At 48.7% G+C, this 21,758-nt stretch overlaps 1 protein-coding gene across 2 annotated transcripts in view; it reads left to right on the forward strand.

The window, feature by feature from the left end:
- Window positions 1-21,758, forward strand: part of MYO5C (myosin VC) — a 1,024,918-nt gene that overhangs the window by 293,412 nt on the left and 709,748 nt on the right. For both annotated transcript variants that reach the window (XM_085644174.1, XM_085644175.1), the window contains exon 10: window positions 9,698-9,963. In XM_085644174.1, coding sequence (XP_085500300.1) covers window positions 9,698-9,963 — 266 coding nt within the window. The remainder of the gene's footprint in view (window positions 1-9,697; window positions 9,964-21,758) is intronic.

A 21,758-nucleotide genomic window follows, 5' to 3' on the forward strand; every position in this document is an offset into this window, starting at 1 on the left:
ACAAATACTGGTGCCTGCCAACTACTAGAGCGCTCAAGCACCAAGATGGAGACTCCAAACGGGCCTTCCTCCTCCCAGAAGGGAAGGGGGAGCAAAGTGCAAATGAACCAGGAATAAAAAAACAAATGAATGGAGTGTCTTTAGCATGAGAACTTGGAGCATTACGCGAGCAGTAATCAAATTCAATGCGACTTCAAGGTAAACAGTGAATTTCAGTTCCCCCCAAACAATGACAATGTTAAAAAAGTCACTATTTAAAATAAAAATAATACAGATAGTGCTTTAGAGAGCATACACAATACGACATGCAGCTTAACCTTTGTTTTAACCAACATGACCACCCACAAATCAATGTTGTCACAGCCTCATTCTTCCATACACCGAAGATGCTGAAGATTTTCCAATGGCTCCCAATAAGCACGCAGAAAACATATCTGGTGGGATTAACATGAAACACATACCTGGGCAGTACGTGGACCTGCTGGACGGCGTTTGGATCGCCATTGCCTTTGCCTCTGACCTCACGCCTCGCGGAACCCACTCCGCGGGTCTCGCTTCGCCAAGGGGCGCCTGGAACTTGGGAGCTGCCGTTGTTGGGACAGACCAGGGCTAAGGGCTGTGAGGGCTGCGAGCAGGAGGGGCTGGACTCAGTTTCCCAAGAGTCACAGCTCAGCTCCGCCCGCAACACCTGGGCCGCTCTCCCTCATCGCCCCGCCCTCAGCTGACCAGTGAAAGCTGCCGGATTCCTCCCTCTACGTGGGACAACACTCGCACATACCTGGGCAGTACGTGGACCTGCTGGACGGCGTTTGGATCGCCATTGCCTTTGCCTCTGACCTCACGCCTCGCGGAACCCGCTCCGCGGGTCCCGCTTCGCCAAGGGGCGCCTGGAACTTGGGAGCTGCCGTTGTTGGGACAGACCAGGGCTAAGGGCTGTGAGGGCTGCGAGCAGGAGGGGCTGGACTCAGTTTCCCAAGAGTCACAGCTCAGCTCCGCCCGCAACACCTGGGCCGCTCTCCCTCATCGCCCCGCCCTCAGCTGACCAGTGAAAGCTGCCGGATTCCTCCCTCTACGTGGGACAACACTCGCACATACCTGGGCAGTACGTGGACCTGCTGGACGGCGTTTGGATCGCCATTGCCTTTGCCTCTGACCTCACGCCTCGCGGAACCCGCTCCGCGGGTCCCGCTTCGCCAAGGGGCGCCTGGAACTTGGGAGCTGCCGTTGTTGGGACAGACCAGGGCTAAGGGCTGTGAGGGCTGCGAGCAGGAGGGGCTGGACTCAGTTTCCCAAGAGTCACAGCTCAGCTCCGCCCGCAACACCTGGGCCGCTCTCCCTCATCGCCACGCCCTTACCCATTACCCAATTATATCCTAGGCCATAAGTAAGAGCACGAACACCGCTGCGCGGGAGCGCACGGGAGCGTCCCGGGAGAAGCCCGGGACAAGGGCGGGACCGTCTTTGGCCGTCAGTGGCCGAAGGAGGCTGGGCTGGGCCCACTCTCTTGATCCCCCTTTGTGTTACAATTAAGGCAATGCCTTCGCCCCCACCACGGGAAACCCCCTCAAGGGATGGCGCCTCCAGCTCTGGGACTTTGGATAATTACTTTAAACCCACTAAAGGAGAAGCGGACAAGGAAAGCTCGCTTGAGAAGCGTAGGATGGAGCGCAGGCGCTCCATTGAATCTATGAAAACCAGGCCCTTGACCGATATCATTCCTTATCCCACCACTCAAGAGGAAGGCACTCCACCCAGCAGTCTGATTAAATCGACACTCGAGGACTTCCCCGTCTTACTAAGGGAAATTCCTTCTACTCCAGGGATAGCGCTTGGAAAAAACACAGAGCCAGCCCCCCTCGAGTCCTCCCATACCCCTATTAACCTGGTAACTCAAACCCCACCTACGCAATTGGTTAATAAGAGCAAGTCCAAATTAAATGTAGTGGTGGAGTTACATAGGCCCCCACCCAGTAAACGTGCTCGGAAAACAGTGGGGGGGCGGGGGAAATCCAAAATATCACATCTTGACTTTGGCAAGAAACGCACTAACACCGCTCTATCGGGGAAGCCTACGGAGATAGTGCCTACCATTCCACCGCCCACGCCCCCAAACCCCAGTATAACGGCCACCACTAAAGAACCAGAGGTAATTTCTTCAAACTTAAACCTCCCACTCTCTGCCAAAGGGAGCATTGAATTCCTACTCCGCTCCCTTTTGCAGCCCATTACCGACAGCTTAAAAAAAGTCGAGATCAGGCTCACCCTACTAGAAACTTCTCTTACCACTTTGAACACTCTAGTAAGTAAGCAGACAAAGCTAGTGGGAACCCATTCCTTTGCTGGGGATCCTTCCAAAGCAGAAGCTGCAACTAATGCCAATAAAGCCCCCCCCAGAAACCCACCGCCTGCCCCCCCTCTGCAACCCCTTATGGCCATCCAACTCCAGGCACGGCACAATAATCAAAGCAACAGACCTACCCACCCCGTGGACTTAGCCTCCCATAGCTCTCAAATAGAGTCCTCTGGAATACATCAAGATCAGGTTAACGCCCCCCCACCCACGCCCATTTGCCCAACTCCCAGACCACGAAGGCCAGACCTCCCGCCTGAAGCTAATAGATTAATGGTGGTCTTAGCTGGTGCCCCCCACTTAAGATCAGGGGAAAATGAGGACTACCAATCCCTTAAGAAAAAGGTAATCAAATGGCTTAACTGGAACCGACCCTTGCCATCCCATTTTAATAACGAAATCATCATGGTGAGAAGGGTTCCATGGCTAGGGAAGACCAGGAAAACCATAGTGGGGGACTGTATTATGGTAACCTTTAAGGATCCGGGAACGGTACGACACATTTGTGGAGGAATGAACCGATCCCTTGATTCCACCATACAGACCCTCCCAGTATCTTTTTTCTTCCCCCCGATTCCCAGGCACCAGGTCCCAACACACGATGACTGGACAAGGGTGGAACACAGCCGTAAACACAAAGGCTTTCGACAACGCCCGTACTTCCAACCGCCTGAAACACCTTTTTGCGATTTTAATCGCTTTAACTGCCTGAACGGTTTGGATGGGGTCGACTGACTTACCGTCTGTAAGACAGTGCCAGGGGTCTCGGGCTCCCCCGCTGTGGCCTCCGGTTCAATTTCTGGCCCCCTGAATGATCCAGCTGCTTCAGACCATGGCAGAACCGAATCTTTTCACCAAGCCACTGATGGGGTAGTTGTTGCTGAGGGGATAACTACGGTTCCTTTCCTTGTGGGCAATGGTGCGCCAAGACCACCGGTGCCACATGCATCTTCTGCTGCCCCTACTATAGGTCCCGCATTTGAAGTGGGGCATGGACTCACCTCCTCCAACCCTCATGGTATGGCATCTGCCACCTCCGAACATTTGAAGATAATTTCCTGGAACATCGCGGGATTAGCTAACAAACTGGAAGACCCGGCTTGGGCAAAGTACATAGAAACTGGTGACATATGCATGTTCCAGGAAACCTGGGCCAGAGAGGACTATGGACATCAAGGCTATTCGTCATTTTTCATCCCAGCAAGGTGGGAAGGCAAAGGCCGCCCATCAGGGGGCCTTACGACGTGGGTTGCTGCGCACCTGGGCTGTGTGGCCACACGGCTCCCATTCAACTCTGATGACATCCTTGCGGTCTTATTAACATGGCCAAACAAAGCTAACCTCCTGCTGGTCAACATCTATTCCAGGCCGATGGGAATGGCAAAAGAATCATCGACCTTTGATGAACTCTCGAACTTCTTATCTGAACTGTCGATTGATTCATATTATGTGGTGGGTGGGGACTTTAACTCTCACTTTGAGCCACTCCCCGGCCTCCAGGAAGGGTTCTTATCAGAAGAAGAAGTTAGGTGGGCAGTACCATGGGTTGATGTGCCATCTCCGAAAGCTTGGACCCCACTGGCACTGCAAATCACTGCCCTTACGTTAAGGTTTGGACTCAGAGCGTGTAATGGGCGAATTAAATCCGATATACCAGGCAAAAATACTTACAATCGGCGGGGAAGAGAGTCTCATTTGGACTATGTCCTGGTCCAATTGGCGAGATGGTCAACAATACAGGACTTCAGGGTAATAGACAGGTTGGACAGTGACCACAATGCCCTCGAGTTAGACCTTGCTCATCCAGCACCTCAGGCCCCAGTGACCCATGAGGAAGGGAATCGCCCCACGCTCCTCATAGACAACAGTAGGAGAAGAATTAGGTGGGAGCATATGGTCACAAGCAAGGATAAACTCCCACTGCTTTATGCAGAGATTACTCCCATCCTGGAAACTGTTGGGGATCTTGACAGTGTGGCAAATAAAATAGATATAAGGAGCAAACTGTTTGTTGCCCATGAGGAACTTATAAAAGTTGCGGCACCCCACTTTACTCGTAACATACGAAAGCCAAGGGAGAGGTGCCAAGGTAAAACACAATGGTATAATGTAGCCTGTAGACGGGCCAAAACAGAACTCCTTGGAGCAATTAAGGAGGGCACAGGAGGGGAACGCCTTAAGCAACGCAGGCAAGCTTACAAGAAGCTTCTTGCTCAGGCCAAAATAGAATGGGAGGAAAATCTGTGGGAAGAACTTACAAAGGCCCTAGCAATTCAAGATCAACGCCTGTTCTGGAGAATTGTGAATGGGGGATCAGGGAGTCTACACTCGGCAGTGGAGCCTAACATAGCTCCTGGAGTGTGGCAGGCCCACTTCCAGTCCCTATATAGCGCTGAGTCTGGAGAACTCCCTGCGCCAATCGAACCGGAGAGGCTGGGCCCTCAGGCGGATCTAATAACACTGAGTGAGGTCACTGCTGCTATTTCAGGCCTGGCTTCGGGGAAGGCGCCTGGACTGGATGGGCTACCGGGAGACCTGTTCAAGCAGGAGCCCACCGTCTGGGCGCCTTACCTCGCTGCTCTTTTTAACGGTATCCTCGGTGGGATGGAAATCCCTAGTACTTGGCTGGGGGCTGAGGTGGTCCCGATTTTCAAAAAGGGATCCCCCCTCCTCCCAGCCAACTACAGACCGATTAGTCTGATAGACGTAGCGCAGAAGCTGTTCGGCAGGGTTCTCCTGAATAGGCTCCAGGACTGGATAGAGGAGGTGGGCGCCCTCAGTCCCTATCAGGCAGGATTTAGGAAAGGGGTATCGACTGTGGACCAGGTTTTTAGATTGAATCTGGTCTATTGGAGGACAGTGAGGTTCGAGGGCGGTAGTTTGTACACGATTTTCGTGGACTTACGGGCCGCCTTCGACCTCGTACCCAGGGGAAAACTTTGGATTATCTTGGCAGGGATGGGCGTACCACCAGATATTTTATTGACCTTGCAGAGGTTGCATCATAACAATTATGCCCAGGTGAGGTGTGGGAGGTCGGGGGAACTGACTGACAGATTCCCCGTTGGCAGAGGGGTAAGACAGGGCTGTGTGCTGGCGCCGACCCTGTTTTGCCTCTTTGTCAACGGGGTAATCGCCCATCTTAACGCCACCGACTACACAGATGCCCCCAAATTAAACGGCAACAGTGTGCCCGCAATAATGTTCGCGGACGACACATTGTTAATATCTAAAACACCCATGGGCATCCAAAGGATACTCGATGCCTTTGTGGCCTTCTGCCAGGATAGAGGGTTGGAAATCAACGCCACAAAAACCAAATATATGGTATTGAATCCGAGCCCCAAACAGCGCCCGAATCCCCAACTGGGAGCAGTGCGGCTGGAAAGAGTAGCCACGTTTGAATATCTCGGCGTGACGCTCAACGAAAATATGATCTGGGGGACCCATCAGAGCAGGGCTAACCTTAAATTAGTGCAAATTACCGGGGGTATATCCCGGATGATGATTGGTTCGACCTACCGCCCACTGGGGGCCTTAATTCAGATATATAAAGCCCAGGCCAGGGGGGCGATCTTGTACGGGGCTGAATTGTGGGGCCACATTCCATGTCGGAACCTGTCTTCCACGGAAAATAGGTTTATAAGACAAATAACCGCACTTCCCCCTAGCACTCCACTTCTTCCTCTGAGGCTTGATCTAGGGCTACGGCCACTTGCCGACGAGATAAGTCTAAGACCCATTGCCTTCTGGCGCAGGCTATGGAGCAGCGATGATCTCGCCGACTATAGGGCGGAATTGGCCGAACTATTAAAGCACCCCAAGGCGCTCAGTATTCCCTGGGTCAAAAACATCCAGTCAATTTGCACCGATCTGGGGCTCCCTGAATTGTGGACCGAACCAGCGAATGTAGCACCAGGAATCTCTAAGAGATCCCTGGCGAATCTGTATCACGAACACAAAAGGGCAAGGGCCTTAGCTACCCAGACAGAGGGGTCCCTCTCTTCCATATTCCTGCAAACTAAGGATCTCTACAGATTTGAGAAGGCTTTCGATCCCATATATCCCATACTCACCAGAAAGTTATTTCTCCAGTGGAGATACAGTACATTGCCTTTTCGGTCCTTTTCAAGCACCTGGCTACAAGTCCCTTCCACCAAATACTGTCCTCTTTGCGTTGATAAAGAGGAAAATGATTTGCATGTGATCTTTTTCTGCCCAGCCTACAAGACAGCCAGAAAGCATTGGCTGCTTCCCTTGATTAAGAATTTGGGTGGCAGGGAATATACACCTATGTACAGGATTTTAAAATCCGATGTTTCTGGCCCAACCGTTTTTGCACTTTCCAAATTCTTTACGAATGTTTGGTATACGCGTATTCGTCTTTTAAAAAATGCTGGGTAGATTTTAGAATCACTTCAATTCTTAATAACTGTTTTTATTGTCTGTGTTGATCTTAAAATCATGTATTGATGTTTTAACAAATCTGACAGAATTCATGTGATTTTTTTGTATGTGCATCTTTTATGACCAAATGGTCGAAATAAAGATTGGAAAATGAAATGAAACTCACCAGAAAGTTGCAGACCATTCAGAACTCTCAGCCTCCCACCCTGAATTCCCTTCACACCACAACTGAAGGAGTTCCAGTGGCTCCCCATTCACATACGAGCACAATAAAAAAACTCCTCATCCACACTTTCAAGGCAGCACATAACACTGGTCCAGCATAAGTCAACAATTGCATCTGCTTTCATAAACCTTCCAGACACCTCCACTGTGCACAAATTCCACACATACTGAAACCAGATCTCACGGTCGAGGCTTCTCCTACATCGCTCCTAAAGCGTAGAATGACCTGCTGCTACACATAAGAGCCTCCTTCTCGCCTCTTGAATTTTGCAAGATGCCAAAGGTCTGGCTATTCGGGTACACCCATTAGGCCAGAGGTGTGGCCAGACTCACACCTTCATACCACCAATATACCCTCCTGGGTGATGGTGTGCTCTACAAATCTGAATAACATAACAAACCAGGCCAACAAATAATACCAGGTCTTGCTATGTTAAAGGTTTTCTTTACTATGGCTCCGTTCGCATTTTGCCATGCCTAAGTACTCTATAGCATTGTTTCTACAGCTATTTCTCTTTTTGGATTTAAAATCATACTTGTATCCAACTTTAAGAGTTCTATGACTTTAACAGTGCAAAGGATCAAAAAGGAACAATCACATTTCTCCTGAACTGAAATCCATCAACTGCAGGGCTGGACTGGGAACCAAACCCGGCCCTGACAAAGTGCTCAGCCCCCCCCCCCCCCGCCCCCGGGGGGTTGGGGGTGCGGCCGAGCTCTTTGCCAGGGCCGGTTTTCAGCCGATTTTGTTACAAGGCCGATTTTGCAGCCATGCTGCAAAAATGGCCCTATAACAAAAACGGCCCCCAGGGGCCCAAAACCGTCTCCCACCCGTGTGGCGCACCGGGGGAATTCCCGATGCCCGCTACGGCTAGTCCGGCCCTGCTCAACTGTCTCCCCTATGAAGCCAGAATTCAAGTGCAAATTGCATGCATGGCTCACAAAGCTTTACACTTCAATACCCCAAGCTATCTCGCTAAGAAGCTTGAACTTTCGGGAGGGGCAATTTTCCCTAGTAGCTCCACTTACTGCTAAAACCACAGATATTCTCCAGGAAGAAAACCTGCAATCGAACCTTCTCTGGCATTGCCCCTCTTATTTGGAACTCTCTCCCCCATGAAATAAGAATGATCCCTTTAACTACTTCTTTCAAGAAAGAAGTCAAACTTATATTTATGAACACATTTCTAGATTAGATTTCATATTTTTTCCTGTTTGAGCAAACTTTTTCTCTTTGATATATGCATACAGACCATGTTTGACTGATATATATGTTTGTGCCTTGATGTGCTTGTAATGTGCTCTGACACCCGCGAGAGTCACGTTTGCGCTGTATAAAGGTTTTCAAATAAATACATTCATTGTATATCATAGAGCACAATGCGCGGTAGTAGCCATTTCTGTTCCCTATTTTTGATAGATTGTTTCAACTAGTCATCATAACTTTGATATAGAGCTCATCAGATTCTACATCAAACCAGTCCAACAGCAGGAGGCGGGGCAGGGCAGCAGCTGTGCTCCGCTTTGCAAACTATGTGTAGTTATGTCTAGTCAATTACCGAGTGTATTGCCTCCATCTGCTCGAGCGCCAGCCCTCCACTTTGGAATTATCACTGGCGTGATGCTTTCTCTTCCCAGTCTCATGAGGGCCCCTTTAGTGACAAACTCTTCTTACCAAACCCTTGCCATCTTGTCACAGTGTGGAGTGAATCAGCAAGCCCATTGCACCTCACCCCTTCTGGCGACAAAATGGGAAAGGACAGAGGAGCAACCGTGTCCTATCTGTTCCTGTCTGTTCTTCTGAGTGCCAGAGACAGGACATAACTTAATGGCACTGGCCGAACGGTTATGGCCGACTTACCGGATTGCTCGCCTTGGGCTGCAGGCTGGATGGTGCTGGTCCTCTACTGCCGCTGACTGCTGACAGAATAGTAAACAGTGCTGCACCAGTTTCTCCCAAATGCTGCAAATGTAAATGGGAATGCCTCTTTTATAGAAAATGTTTTCCCCGACTTTTGAACCATCTTGCCTTTCTATTATTCATCTTTCTGGTATTTGTGATGCTGCTAGCTGTTTTATTTATATAAAGCGGCGCATGAACTGGATACAGGGGAGAATTCAAGTCAAGGCTTAATTCTTCTTTAAAATTCAATATTTCAATTTCAGTTGTAAAATGTAACTACATTATTCTTTCCTGGAAAATACATTTTAGTAAAAAGAAGAATATGTGTAATATGTTGCTACATAATGACAAGTGAACACTGCAGAACATAAGCTCTGGATTCTCGTTTTTGGAGGGCTTAGTTAGGGTAATCTCCTAGCCACTGTGAATTACAGGAGTACCAATGTTGCCTTTCAACCTTGGCATTGAGCAACTCCAAAGGAATGAATGAAAAAGCAAGCAGGTTACAAACATTAGTAATTTCAATGAAACTTACATTTACAAATACCAGGTTTACTTTATTGAGATATTGATTTTTGATTGATTGTCAGTCAGCCAATTCAACATGCTTCGATTGGTGATTGAGTTTTACTAGTGTCAGAGTGGCATTGCCATCTAAATAACTTTCTTTGCGGTTGTTGTAGAGCATCAGATGAACGGCTAACTAAGAATGGATCGCTTTACTCTGTTACTGTTTAATCCAGTGATGTCGCTGCTCGCTACAGCTGTGTAACATTTACCTTCTTTTCTTGTTTCTGCATTGGTTTCTGCAGCGGAGCGACAAGCACTTGAAACTCTTTTGTGAACTTTTGAATCTGGAAGCAGACAAAGTGGCACAGTGGCTGTGCAATCGAAAAATCGTAACCACGTCGGAGACAGTCATCAAACCCATGACGCCACTCCGAGCAGTCAACACCAGAGATGCTTTGGCAAAACATATCTATTCCCACCTGTTTGACTTCATCGTGGAGCGAATCAACAGAGCCTTGCAGTTTTCAGGCACACAGCACACCTTCATAGGAGTGTTGGATATTTATGGGTATGATGTTTGGCAATTCTTTATTTGATTTTGTAATCGATAGCACACAGTAAAATCGTGCAGTCTTGTAAACCAGCCTGAAACAAATGTCATGATCAAAGATGGGTGAGTTACAAGCTGTGATTCACCAGAATAATGAGAATCTCTAAAGGACTGGCTTACAGCAGTACAATTTCCATTTATTAATGTTACTCGTAAACTCCACCAATTGCTATAATATGCTATGAAAACCTCTCTAAAAGCTACTTATCCCTATCGTATATTGTCCAGACTACACTGTATGCAAACCAGTTGGGGCCCGGAGATCAATTTAATTAATCTATTTGCTTTTAAATTAGAAAATGGTATGATCTCAAACATATTGTTATATTGGGCAAGTACCTACCTCTTTCTTTGTTAACAGCATCTATACTGTAAATATCGGGTGAACCCAAAATATCTAGGTTTTGGGGAAACGTGTAGAATAGAATCAAACCATCTCAATGAGTGAGGAAAAAGCGAGTTTTCCTTTCTACCATCAATTGGCAAGAGTGAGACTTCCATTATAATCTTGTCCACTCACGTTGCCCACCCAGGCAGTAAAATGATGTTCTGCCTCAGGCTGCACTATATCTCATGAAATATGTAATGGACGTCTAGGGGGATATTATTTAACCAGCCATGCGTTACTGGTTTGCATCAGTTCACTCCCTTATTGGATGTGCCCTGATCAAACTGGGAGTGTCCATTTGCCCAAAATGTATTTTCTGCGCTGCAAAGACTAACTTCGTGAGTGAGCACATGCACTTGAGAGAGACCAGCAGTAAAAGATACAGCAGAGGTTCAAGTTGCTGCTACGATTTTCACTACAAATACACCCTAGCCTGACTTCACAGAGTACCAAGGGATCTCCCACAGAGGAGTGGAATCTGTGACAGATCATCTGGTGAAAGAACTGTGTCTCTGGGAAATCCCTGCACCCACAGGACCTATTGTGAAGAGCTGCTTTGGAAAGTGTAGTATTGTATTACTTTTCTTCAGAGCACCTAGGCAAGACTTCAAAATACCAGGGCACAACGTGAACATTCTTCAAAATAGTACTCTACACACGTTAGAATACCAGAACACAATGTGGACAAAGCTCAATACTTATTTGCAAAGTAAAGGATAATATTTACTGCAGCAAGTTCCCATATATCAAATTGCAATAATATTTTTATAAAATAAATGCATGTAGTGAATGCATATACACAAGTATAAGTAATTAGAAATTGGAATACTTCACCTGCTGTCTGTTTGGCATCATCCTCGCCAGCATGGCGGTGGAACCTGTTGACAGTCTCAGGCAGGAGATCTCAACTGGGTACACAAAAGAGCTCCTGTCAAAGCGGCAAGAGGTCTCCACCTTTATACTTTTCACTAACACGCAGAGAGACTTCTAGAAGCTCCCCCTCCCTTCATCTGCACTGTAGGTGCTGGCTACACTTTCCGCAACTAGGTCACCAGTCGCGGCCGGCATTCCTCGCATGTGGGGGCATGGCGTTCACGCGGGGAGAGGGTCGCACGGGGGTAGAAAGGTTAATTTAAAATATTAAAAACAATAGGTTACTTACCTTTGCTGGCCCGGTCCTGCGTCGTCCCCCATTGTCTCTGCTCCTCACAGGAAGCAGGCAGCCTCCCTCCCCTCCCTTAAGCCAATCACAACGCTGCAATGGTAGCGTTGTGATTGGCTGGGACGCCGACCACACAGACGTCTATGGGAAGGCCCTTTTCTCCATGTAGGCTGCATGCAGCCTACATGGAGAAAAGGGAGAGTGAGTATGACTGGTTTGGTCGGCACTGAGACTGACAAAACAGTCAGCGTCCTCAGAGTTGACATGCCACTCGTCCCCTGCCCTCGAGCAGGACCGGCCACCCAACCGCCCCCAACCAAACCCATCTGTTTTCTCACAGTGCGACAGGCAGAAACATAAAATGGTATTTAAAATACCATTTTATGTTTCTGATTCTCGCGCAGCGAGAAAGCAGTGGGGTGCACTCACGTGGAAGAGCCGCCCCTGGAGGTCACTCGACGAAGCTGGCCAGACTCCGATGAGAGTTCTCAAGCAGAATTCTTCACATTCTCATCCTTGGACACTGTACAAATCCCACACCGTATGTTCTAGCAGTTTATCTCTCTCGTTTGGTGAATGAGAAACATAAACAACCTGGGCATGCAAGTAACCTGGGCCTGCCTGCATTCACAGCTGAACAGCAGGGTCAAACAGACACAAGATGAAACCGTGCTCACAAAAATCTGCTTCAGGCAAAATGGAGTCAATGGTCAATACACGATCTCACTATATATAACTGCTTGTAGCATTACAATTGTGTGCACCTCGTAAGCATGGCACAGTTGGAATACCCCTAAGGGGCATTTTTTCCATAAGCCTGTAATCTGGCACAGGTATATGGGCAAAGGCTTTACCTTCTTTGCAAAAGACACTTCACTTTGGATCTATGATACATCTGCACCAATGTGTATTGTTATCCAGAGAGTAGGAAACAGGTGCCCACAGGAAAATCTCTCTAAGTACACTTCAGTAATAAGTCTACAGGCGGTATCCAGCTCTTGAAATTAAAAACACTGGCATGTCGAACTAGCAGAATTTCCCCCAAAAATCTATGTTGGCTCTTACCATTCATCAAAGCCACTGGTCTAGGATCGAGCACAGAAAGTGAATAGGATTTAGTTGTTCAGAAGGTTGTGAAGGGAGGATCAAAAAAAGGAAGTGACAGGTTTGTGGCTATTTAGTACTTTACTAAGGACATCTTTGGGTTATGAGGAAAGGTGAGATTTTAAATAATTCATTAATTGCTTACTTGGTAGTTGCATTCCTCTGAGTTCTACTCCCTTGCTTTAATTTATCACCATATGGGGTGGTGCTTCCTCCATCGACATCCCACCCACTTCTGACTTTATCTATAAAGGCCCCCCACCACTCGTCCTGTTCTGTATACAAGGTTAGCTTCCATCCACTGCAGTTGTCACCGTACTCCACAAGTCAATCCTATGCATGTACTGGGAAGTACTGCCTCAGCTCTCCATGGATCTACTCCTGGTGGAGTACAAGTTTGATTCAAAGTTCCCTGTCGAGAAGTGTGAGTGTCTCATGTCCCACCGTATTCTGGAGAATATCCACGGGTATCCGCGAGGACCTCAGTCCTTGTGGTGTGCCTCCCATTGCCACAGTGCCACTTATGGGGAAAGATAAAACAAAAACGTACAAGATGGGTCCTCCAGCCACCAATACTCTGTCCAGTCTTCTATATGTGTTTTGGGTTACAGAGTGGCAGGTATATGTGTGGGATGCTGTTGGTGCTATGCATCCTCTAGGCCAACATTTGTCATGACCTCCTGGAGCACTGCCGTCATTCGTGGTTTTGTTTACGTCCTATTGGGGGTTCTATTTAGATCTGGGTCCAATATACAATTGAAGTACCCTAGCCACAGTAGGGGCAGATGGAACTCTTGTGTGAGTAGATAAAGGTGAGTACTCTGTGGCATTTGATGTAAATACCCAGTTCCCGGACGTTCCAGATTAGGAGCCTTCAGTCACCCCCCATCCTATATCTGGTGTGGTAGTGTGCACCTCCCTCTCACCCATGCAACAATACAAACAATAACCCCCTCACCCACCCAAGGACAAAAATAGTGCAGCCAGTTGACTATCTGTGCTCACCCCATACATGTGCCAGGACATGCACAACATTCCAACCGATCCAACTAAAACCAGCTAGCTTACGTCTTTAACCAACGTCTCTGCCAGCCATACACTTTGCCTGGGTCATAACTCTATCTGTTCATCCCAACACACAATCACTCTGCATTCTCATAGAACTGCAATTTCAGCCTGGGTTTCATTCACTCAAGTCCCTGCAGATAGCGCAACAGGTATCAATAATATACCAACGCACGACACAGCCAATGTAAACTCTTTGCAGTCATTCCAAGCGATCTCCCAACCCTGCTGGGTACTTGACTGGCCTATTCCAGCTATGCAACCTTACAAAAGTAGGCATCAAGTCACATATTCATTCCATTATCACCAGTCCCCACCGCCAGTGCAACCATGGTGTCAGGCACAAAGTCCAGCGTGGGGCTCGAGGACCCAGTCTCTGTTCCATCAGATGACTGTTGTATGCCACCCTCATGCTCAATGTCTTGGGATGCCGCAGTACTGAGCTGCATGGTACCATCCTCAGTGACCGTGATCCTCCGGGAGCCCAGCGGGGTAGTGTTGGAATCATCTTTAGTTGAGTTATGGTGATGCAGCCGCCCCTTGGGGACGAGAGCCCCAATTCTGTTGTGGATTGTACACCAGATGGAGCTGCACCGGCTTGCCTCTGATTTCTACCCATACACACACTTCATCTGGGTAGTCAAAGAAATGGGCCTTCCCCTGTGAAAGGACTTTAAATTTTGCCAGATATAGTAGCATATATTAGAGCTGTAGTGTGCTTAGTTTTTGCTTCACACCCTGAAAGGATTTGCGCTGCTCCTGCACCTTTTTTTGTAGTCCGGGTAGATTGCTTTCATACTACTTCCAAAGAGGGGAGGTGTCTGTTCATGGGCCCCTCGAAGGATGCAGTCCCTGTAACGGTAATTGAGAATTTTGGCTTTGATGGCTCTCAGTGAAGCCCCGGGGGGCTGGGGTGGCACCAACGCTCTGTGCTCTCTCTCCACTATAAAAAAATGCAGATAGTCCTGATGGCTTGAGTTCTGACTGCACCCAAGCCACTAGGAAATTTTCAGTGGCACCCCCCTCAGCTCCCTCTGGGAATCCCAGGATGCTGATATCACTGCAACAGGAGTGGCCTTCCATGTCTTCCATTCACCTTTCCAACTTCCTCGGGGTGGTTGTCATCTGGGCCATTTGACACTTAAGAGCGACCAATTATCCCTACAGTTTGGTGATGTTACCAATGCGACCATAACGTTATCAGCAACTTTCCTTAGATCAGCGCGCAGGAGGTTAACATCAACTGACAACCATCTCAATTTTATGTTCCAGTGCAAGCCAAGAACCTTCAATTGACGCCAACAGTTCTGCCTAGAGGACTCCGTGCCACTGTCCATTACATCCCCAATATCTGTCACACCCGTTTGCCTCGTTATTCTGTGAGTAGGTTGGCACATGGTGGTATATTGGTTGATAGTGTGCGCAGAGTGAGTGCAAACTGGCTTGTCCTTACCCCTGATGGGTGGAGATGATCGCTCAGCTTTCCAGACTACTGGAGTTGCTGGTATCTCTTGCAGACAGGGATGCCTGGCTGGAGCCACCTCTTCTCCTTCAAGATTGCTGAGTCAGCATGATACCGTAGCCACAGCGGCCGGGCCCCTCCCAAGGTGACAGCACCACTCCTAGAGTGATGAAGCTCCTTGGCACAGTATGCACTTCCCCCTCTCCAGTTGCCATATCTTCTTGACGGAGGGTCCTTCAGCGCTGTGACCAGCCCCTCTGGAGCAAACACTGTGGTCTGTCGAGAGTGGTGGTGGAAGAGGGCAGACCAAATGCAGTGAAACCTTGAGGAACTTGGAGTTGTGCCCCCAGGTGAGATGCAGGGCACGTGAGGACGAGCCCCGGCGTAGTTGGCAGGGCGCCTTCAGCCTAGTCAGTGAGACCACCGAAGTGGGCCCCAGAGAAGACAGTAGGCCCTGGTTACCATCGGCCGCAATGGAAGCTGGGCAGGCTCCCCAACAGCAATCTCCAAAGACCTCGATGCAGCCACTAGCTGAGCAAGCAGTGGATCCGTGGACAGTATGTTCCTTTGCTTTGCCCCATGGTAAAAGTGAGCTGATGGGGGCCCTGGGTGCTGTGCTGGGGGCCTATCTATTGCCCCATGGGATGCTGCTGCCCACAAGCAACACCTGACCAGGCCCCGGCCCCTATGAACCGCAATTGAGGATGGACAGGGCAACACTTGCTGAACCACCAAGGATTTGGTCCAACTGCTGTCAGTACTGGATCAATGTGGGTTGTGTAACCCTCAACTTAACCCCCCCCCCACAGAGTGAGGTGAGCTGCAAAAGGTGCAAGTGCTGCATTGGGGTCTACTCAAGCTGTACCACAGATTGCCCGGGCTCCTTACCGGGCACCTTCCAACCCTTCCTCTGGGCACTGCGGCCTGTAAGCAAGCAACACACCATTTGCAGTCATCCCAGCTAGGCCCCTGTGCTGCAGGGAGAGGGCAGGCCAACTCGTCTCAGAACACCTCTTATCAGGGGCACCGCAAGACATGGTGTGCTGGTGGCATCAATGTCAGTGCCTCTGTTTCGAGAGCTCCTGCCACAGCCGACATACAGCCCGACCCGCACGGCTTTTGCACCTTGCCTCGGTGTGCTGGTTACTCCTCAGGATCACCTGAGCCAGGTCAGGGAGTCGTCTGGTCCTCCACCTCAAAGCAAGTCCACCACCCGGGGTCCGGGAGGCAATTACCGCTGTCCACCAACAGTTGCAGTGGGCTGCCACTCACCAGACCTGATCATGGGCAGCACCGTTTTTTGCAGCCTCCTGCTACATCCCTCTCCACCTGGTATGGTCAGTTCAGTGCTGCACCAGATCACCAAATTTACTACTGTGGTTGCCATGATTTTTCAGGATTTTGTGTGCTGGCTGGCCAGGAGCTCAAGGGCTCATGTCCTGTCAGCCATGTTGCCAGGGCATGTCCCCCATGGGCGTTGATCCTTAGGAGTGTAGTTGGTGCTTTGGTTAAGAGTCTCGCAGTGTGGAGATGCATTGTCATTAAACCCGTTGCAAAAAAGGCAATGCATCATCGTTGAGCCACACAGCCGGCAATGCGATGTCCTTATCTTTGGCAGCAGCTGCGATGCATTGGCATAGAGGTAAGATGCGTTGGTTCTGACGTGACAACGGTGACGCATGGAGTTTAGCAGAAGACAGCCAGAAAACCCACTTCCAAGGGCCCAGGACTGGATTGGCACAATTTGGCAATTTAGGACTCACATTTGGCAGAGTCCAGAGGCTGTAGTAGGGTTGTTGAAAGTCTGTGATGTCCCTGAGACTTCAGAATAGGAGGCAAGCCAGCAAGCCTTTGGAGTCACTTTGGTTCTGGGGATGTAGAGATGAAGGCCCAGTCCTTCTCACTTCCAGGCAAGGAGGGTATCAGACAGCGGGCAGACTCAGCAAAGCAGGAGTCCAGCAAAGTCCAGCAGAGTGACAGTCTTTCTAGCAGCACAGTAGTCATTCTTCCTGGCAGGATGTCCCCTAGTCCAGAAGGTACTTAGTTGGTGGTGTCAGGGGTCCCTGCCTTTCCTGCCCCGGTGCCAGACTCGCTATAGATGGACTTTTCAGCTCTTTGTGTGGGGACAGGCACAGCCCTATTCAGGTGCAAGTGTCTGCTCCTCCCTACCACCCTGTCTCAGGATGGTCCATCAGCCTGGTGATGGCCCATCAGGATGTGAATGGCCCACCAGGCACACTTAAGCTGTCTTTGTGTGTGGGTATGTAGAGGGAATACACAGAGCCCAGCTGTCACACACCCCAGATGTGTATTCAGAGACGGGCAGAGGCACAGAATGGTTAAAGTAAGAAAATGCCAACTTTCTTAAAGTGGGATTTTCAGACTTGCAACTTAAAATCCAATTTTACCATAAGTTGTTGTAGTGAGTTCTTCCTGAATACGTACATACATTGTTAAGTTAGCATAACCACGTTAAATGTTAGAAAGCCATCTTTCTGCTTTTGCACACGGTACTGCGTTTACATGTTATTTCTTAAATAAACTGCTGACTCGAGACTTGCTTCACACGAGAGCAATCTGTTGTTACCATCCCAAGCTCTGCGCAGCGACCTTGGTCTGTACATGGTGTGACAAACAGTCTGGATTATTACACAATGCATGTTTTCCACTCTAGGTTGATCGACCCACTATTTAGCCATAACACACGCGCAGCTGCACATACCTGAAAGTTGGTGCTTTTAATATCACAGACATCATGTTTATTATTCAGACCGAAGACGAGCCTTCCTGCGCGAAGACTCCTGATGCTCCTGTGATGTGATTTCACTAAGCTGATCTTTGAAGTATGGGGTCCCCTATTCAAGCCTAAGAGACCTTCTATTAGCATAATAATAATATTAGCTTCTTAGTAAAGGGAAGGTGGTAGTATCCACTGTCATTATAATATGATTACCCCGTTTATATTCTATGGTATTGTAACTATGTTGCTGGTTTTGGTATTAATCATTTGTCTGCTTGTATTAGCCAAAGTACTGCATCTTAGGACACGTGGTCTATAAAAATAAACTCTTTTTATTTACACCGTGTCTCTGTTGATTATTGTTGTGGACTGATGTGAGAATAATATACGAACAGGTATTTCCGATTCCCACCATTCCTGAGTATGTACTGAGTCGCGTGTTCTGGGTTGTCTTTTCATTGGGACCGCCGAGCTAAATCTCGGATAACGAATGGGACACTTATGCTAGCCGGATACTGGGTTCTGGGTTCTGAGGTGAGTTTCTGGTACACCACAACTCACTGAGGTCCTGGGGTTCTACGCATAGTTCTGTGTATAAGCAGAATCCCTGCAACATGGCGCACCTAACGTTTGGTCTATGAGTTGAAACGCCTTAGTAGTGCTTACATTTAGTCCACAGCACCCTCATTCTTGTTTCCGGATAACAAGTCTGAGGGATTTTAAACCTACCTAGTTCTATTGATATAGGTTCTTTCAAGCTTGATTATTAAAAAGGTTATTGAACCCTTGTGCTACTGAATACTTGAAGTGTGGCGTGTCCTTATGGCGATAAATATTGCGGCGCATAGCCGTGCGGCACTGAAACGTCACTTGACGCAATATGGAGTGCCGGACGCGGGCATGGACGTCATCTTTGTGGTGGGAGCCGATGCGGCTCATCCCTTTGAGTTATTCTACTCTTGGGTGACGATTCCGGCAGTCAGTGGTAATGATAACACATTTCATTCTTACACGGCCACTGCCGTGCCTGCCGCCTATGCGCCGTATAGGACACAGGAAATTCCAATATCTGCTTGGCAACATCAGATTTGGTTTAATGGCGCCCTCCCCCATGTGGTTATACCGCCGAGAATGGGCCCTTTATCAATTGCGGGGGCCACTTGGCCGGTACTAGCCGGATTTACGCCTCATCCCCGTTACCTCACGGTGACGGTGGATGAATTGCGTGTACTACACACTGCCCTTATAACAGTATATAGGGCGTTAGTGCAGTATGTGTCACGCACTGTACAGGCGGGGGCGCCTGTTAGTGCGGGACAACCTAGTGATCGTCACGCGGTGGTCATTAGTCCTGTTATGGTTAATTCTGTTATGGGCAAGCGTCCCCCCACAAGGGATGATTATCCCTTTTGGCTTGCTGAAAAATTTGACCAAATAGAGGCGGTTTATCCGCATACAATTCCTGTGGAGAAACACAGGATCCTCACCATTAGTTTGCCTAAAGATTTAGTTCCCCATATGGATGATTGTGTATCCTGGGGTAAGATTTTTGCTGCAACGTACGCGCAGTGCTTTGGCACTCCGTCTATGTTACAGCTGCCCTCCATTATTAAACAGGTTCAAGAGGACCATGGAGCGGAGTCTGCGATAGAATTGGGGATGCGGCTCCTCGGAGATTTTGGCCTGGTGGCTACCATGATAATGGGAAACCTTAAGGGTGATGCGTTGCACTTTCAGGTTCGTAATGAACTGAAGAAAGTTGCTGAAGAGGACAAACCGCAGGAATTTGCAAAAATAATCTCTGAGGCATATCGAGATTTGGGTCGTAGCTCTTTAGGAGTTAAGCCCGTGATCAAAAATCCCGATTCTAAGCAGCAGGGTAAGGCAGAAACTCCTGGTAAGGATGGCCGGCCAGCTTTTCAAAAACAAAATTGGCGGTCAAAACAACAGGGAAAGCAGCAGCAGAAACAGGGCTCTCGGCCTGCCTCTCCCGTACAGTCAAGTAGTGAACGCACTTATGATCTGCGAGATCGTGCTACTATTAAGTCTCCTGATAGATTTCAGGTTTCTGAACCGCGTTCTCCTCGTTCTTCACAGGAAACATCGGCTACACAGTCCGGTGGCGGAGGCGGTGGCAAAGGTCGGGGTGCTCCACAACAGCGTGACCAACCTCGACAGACTGAGGGAAAAGGCAAGCAGGACGAATTTGCTCGACAAAGACCCCCGTTTCAGAAGAAGAAAGTGGCGGCTCTGACGGCAAAGTATGCCTCAGATAGTGCGGACACAGCTTCGGAACAGGACATGGGCGCTGACGCTACTGGACAGCGCGGCGGAAATTACCATAGTCCGTCAAGCTCTGCGTCCATTTCTGGCGGCGACAGCAACTGATGTATTGGTTACTATTGAAACAGCTGACACCAGAGTGGCTCCCCCTGACAGACTTTATGAAATAGTCTTATTAATAGAGGGTGACATACAACGTACTATAAAAGGGATTTTTTGGGATAATCTGACCACCACCTATGATATCCTCCTAGCGGAGGCAGATTGGCCCCCAGCCTTCATTTTGGAAGCTCCTAAAGGGGAGGAGAAAATCCTCCCGTCCTTTGCGCACACAGTGCCTAAGGACCAGGCTGAAATGTACGCTGGGGAGTGGGCGCTGGCGCTTGCGCCAGCGGTGTATCGTACTCAGGTGGGTTGGGACCGGTTGTCCCCCTGCCATGAGATTCCATTGCGGTCTATGCCCCAGCCTCAGCCCCAGTATCCCATGCGTCGTGAAGCTAGACCCCACGTCGCGGCAATCCTTGAACAATTGGAATATCAGGGTGTAATTGAAACTTGTGTGTCCCCTATGAATAACCCTTTATTCACTGTAACGAAGCCTGACGGCTCGTACCGTTTAGTTTTGGATTACCGGCACCTAAACTCCCATTGCCGGACCTGCGCGGTACAAAATACACATAGCTCGGCTCTAGTCGACAGTCTCGTGCGTAAAAGATTTAAAACGACACTTGACATTTCCAATGGCTTTTTTAGCCATAACCTGTCCACACTGAGTAGCCAGTGGACAGCGTTTACTTCGGGCGGAAAACAAAAACAGTTTACCAGATTAGCCATGGGGTACAAAAATAGCCCTGGCGTCTTTTCCGCTCGCGTGGTTTCTCTCTTAGAAAGAATAGACCCCGAGGCATACTCCTATGTTGACGATATCTACCTCACGGATGATGAGCTGTTGCCACATCTGTCTCGAGTCGACAATATTATAGTGAGTTTTGCTGACTATGGCTACAAATTCAATTTTGCGAAGTCTCACATCGCGGAATATACGGTGTTGTTTTTGGGCTACGAGCTCAATAATGAAGGAAAGGGGTTAGCTCCCCACTTTCTGGAGAAGTGCGCATGCTTGAGTGCGCCTACGACACTAAAGAAATTACAATCTTTGCTGGGCTTTCTGAATTTCGGCCGTACGTACATTCCTGATTATGCCCAGCGTATCAAGCCGCTTTACGCCTTGGTACAACCTACATTTTCGAAGTCTAGCTGGCAGCTGGAACATTCTAAAATTTTACAGTCTTTACAGGCTGACCTTCTTGCTTCACAATATTTGCTGACACGTGATAACCGCACTAACCTGGTAATACGAATAGTGCCAGGCGCCGTGGGTTTCACGTATTTGACGTTTAATGAGGGCGATACCGTCCCCATTGCGTACAAATCCCACTTGTACACCTCTGCTGAATTACGTTTTTCCGCGGTCGAAAAAGTTCTGACTGCTGTGCAGATGGCGATCCTTAAAGAACGCACACTGTCACATGGGAAACAGATTTTGGTT

This window comes from Triturus cristatus, chromosome 3_1, assembly GCF_964204655.1.
Source record: "Triturus cristatus chromosome 3_1, aTriCri1.1, whole genome shotgun sequence".
Lineage (NCBI taxonomy): Eukaryota > Metazoa > Chordata > Amphibia > Caudata > Salamandridae > Triturus > Triturus cristatus.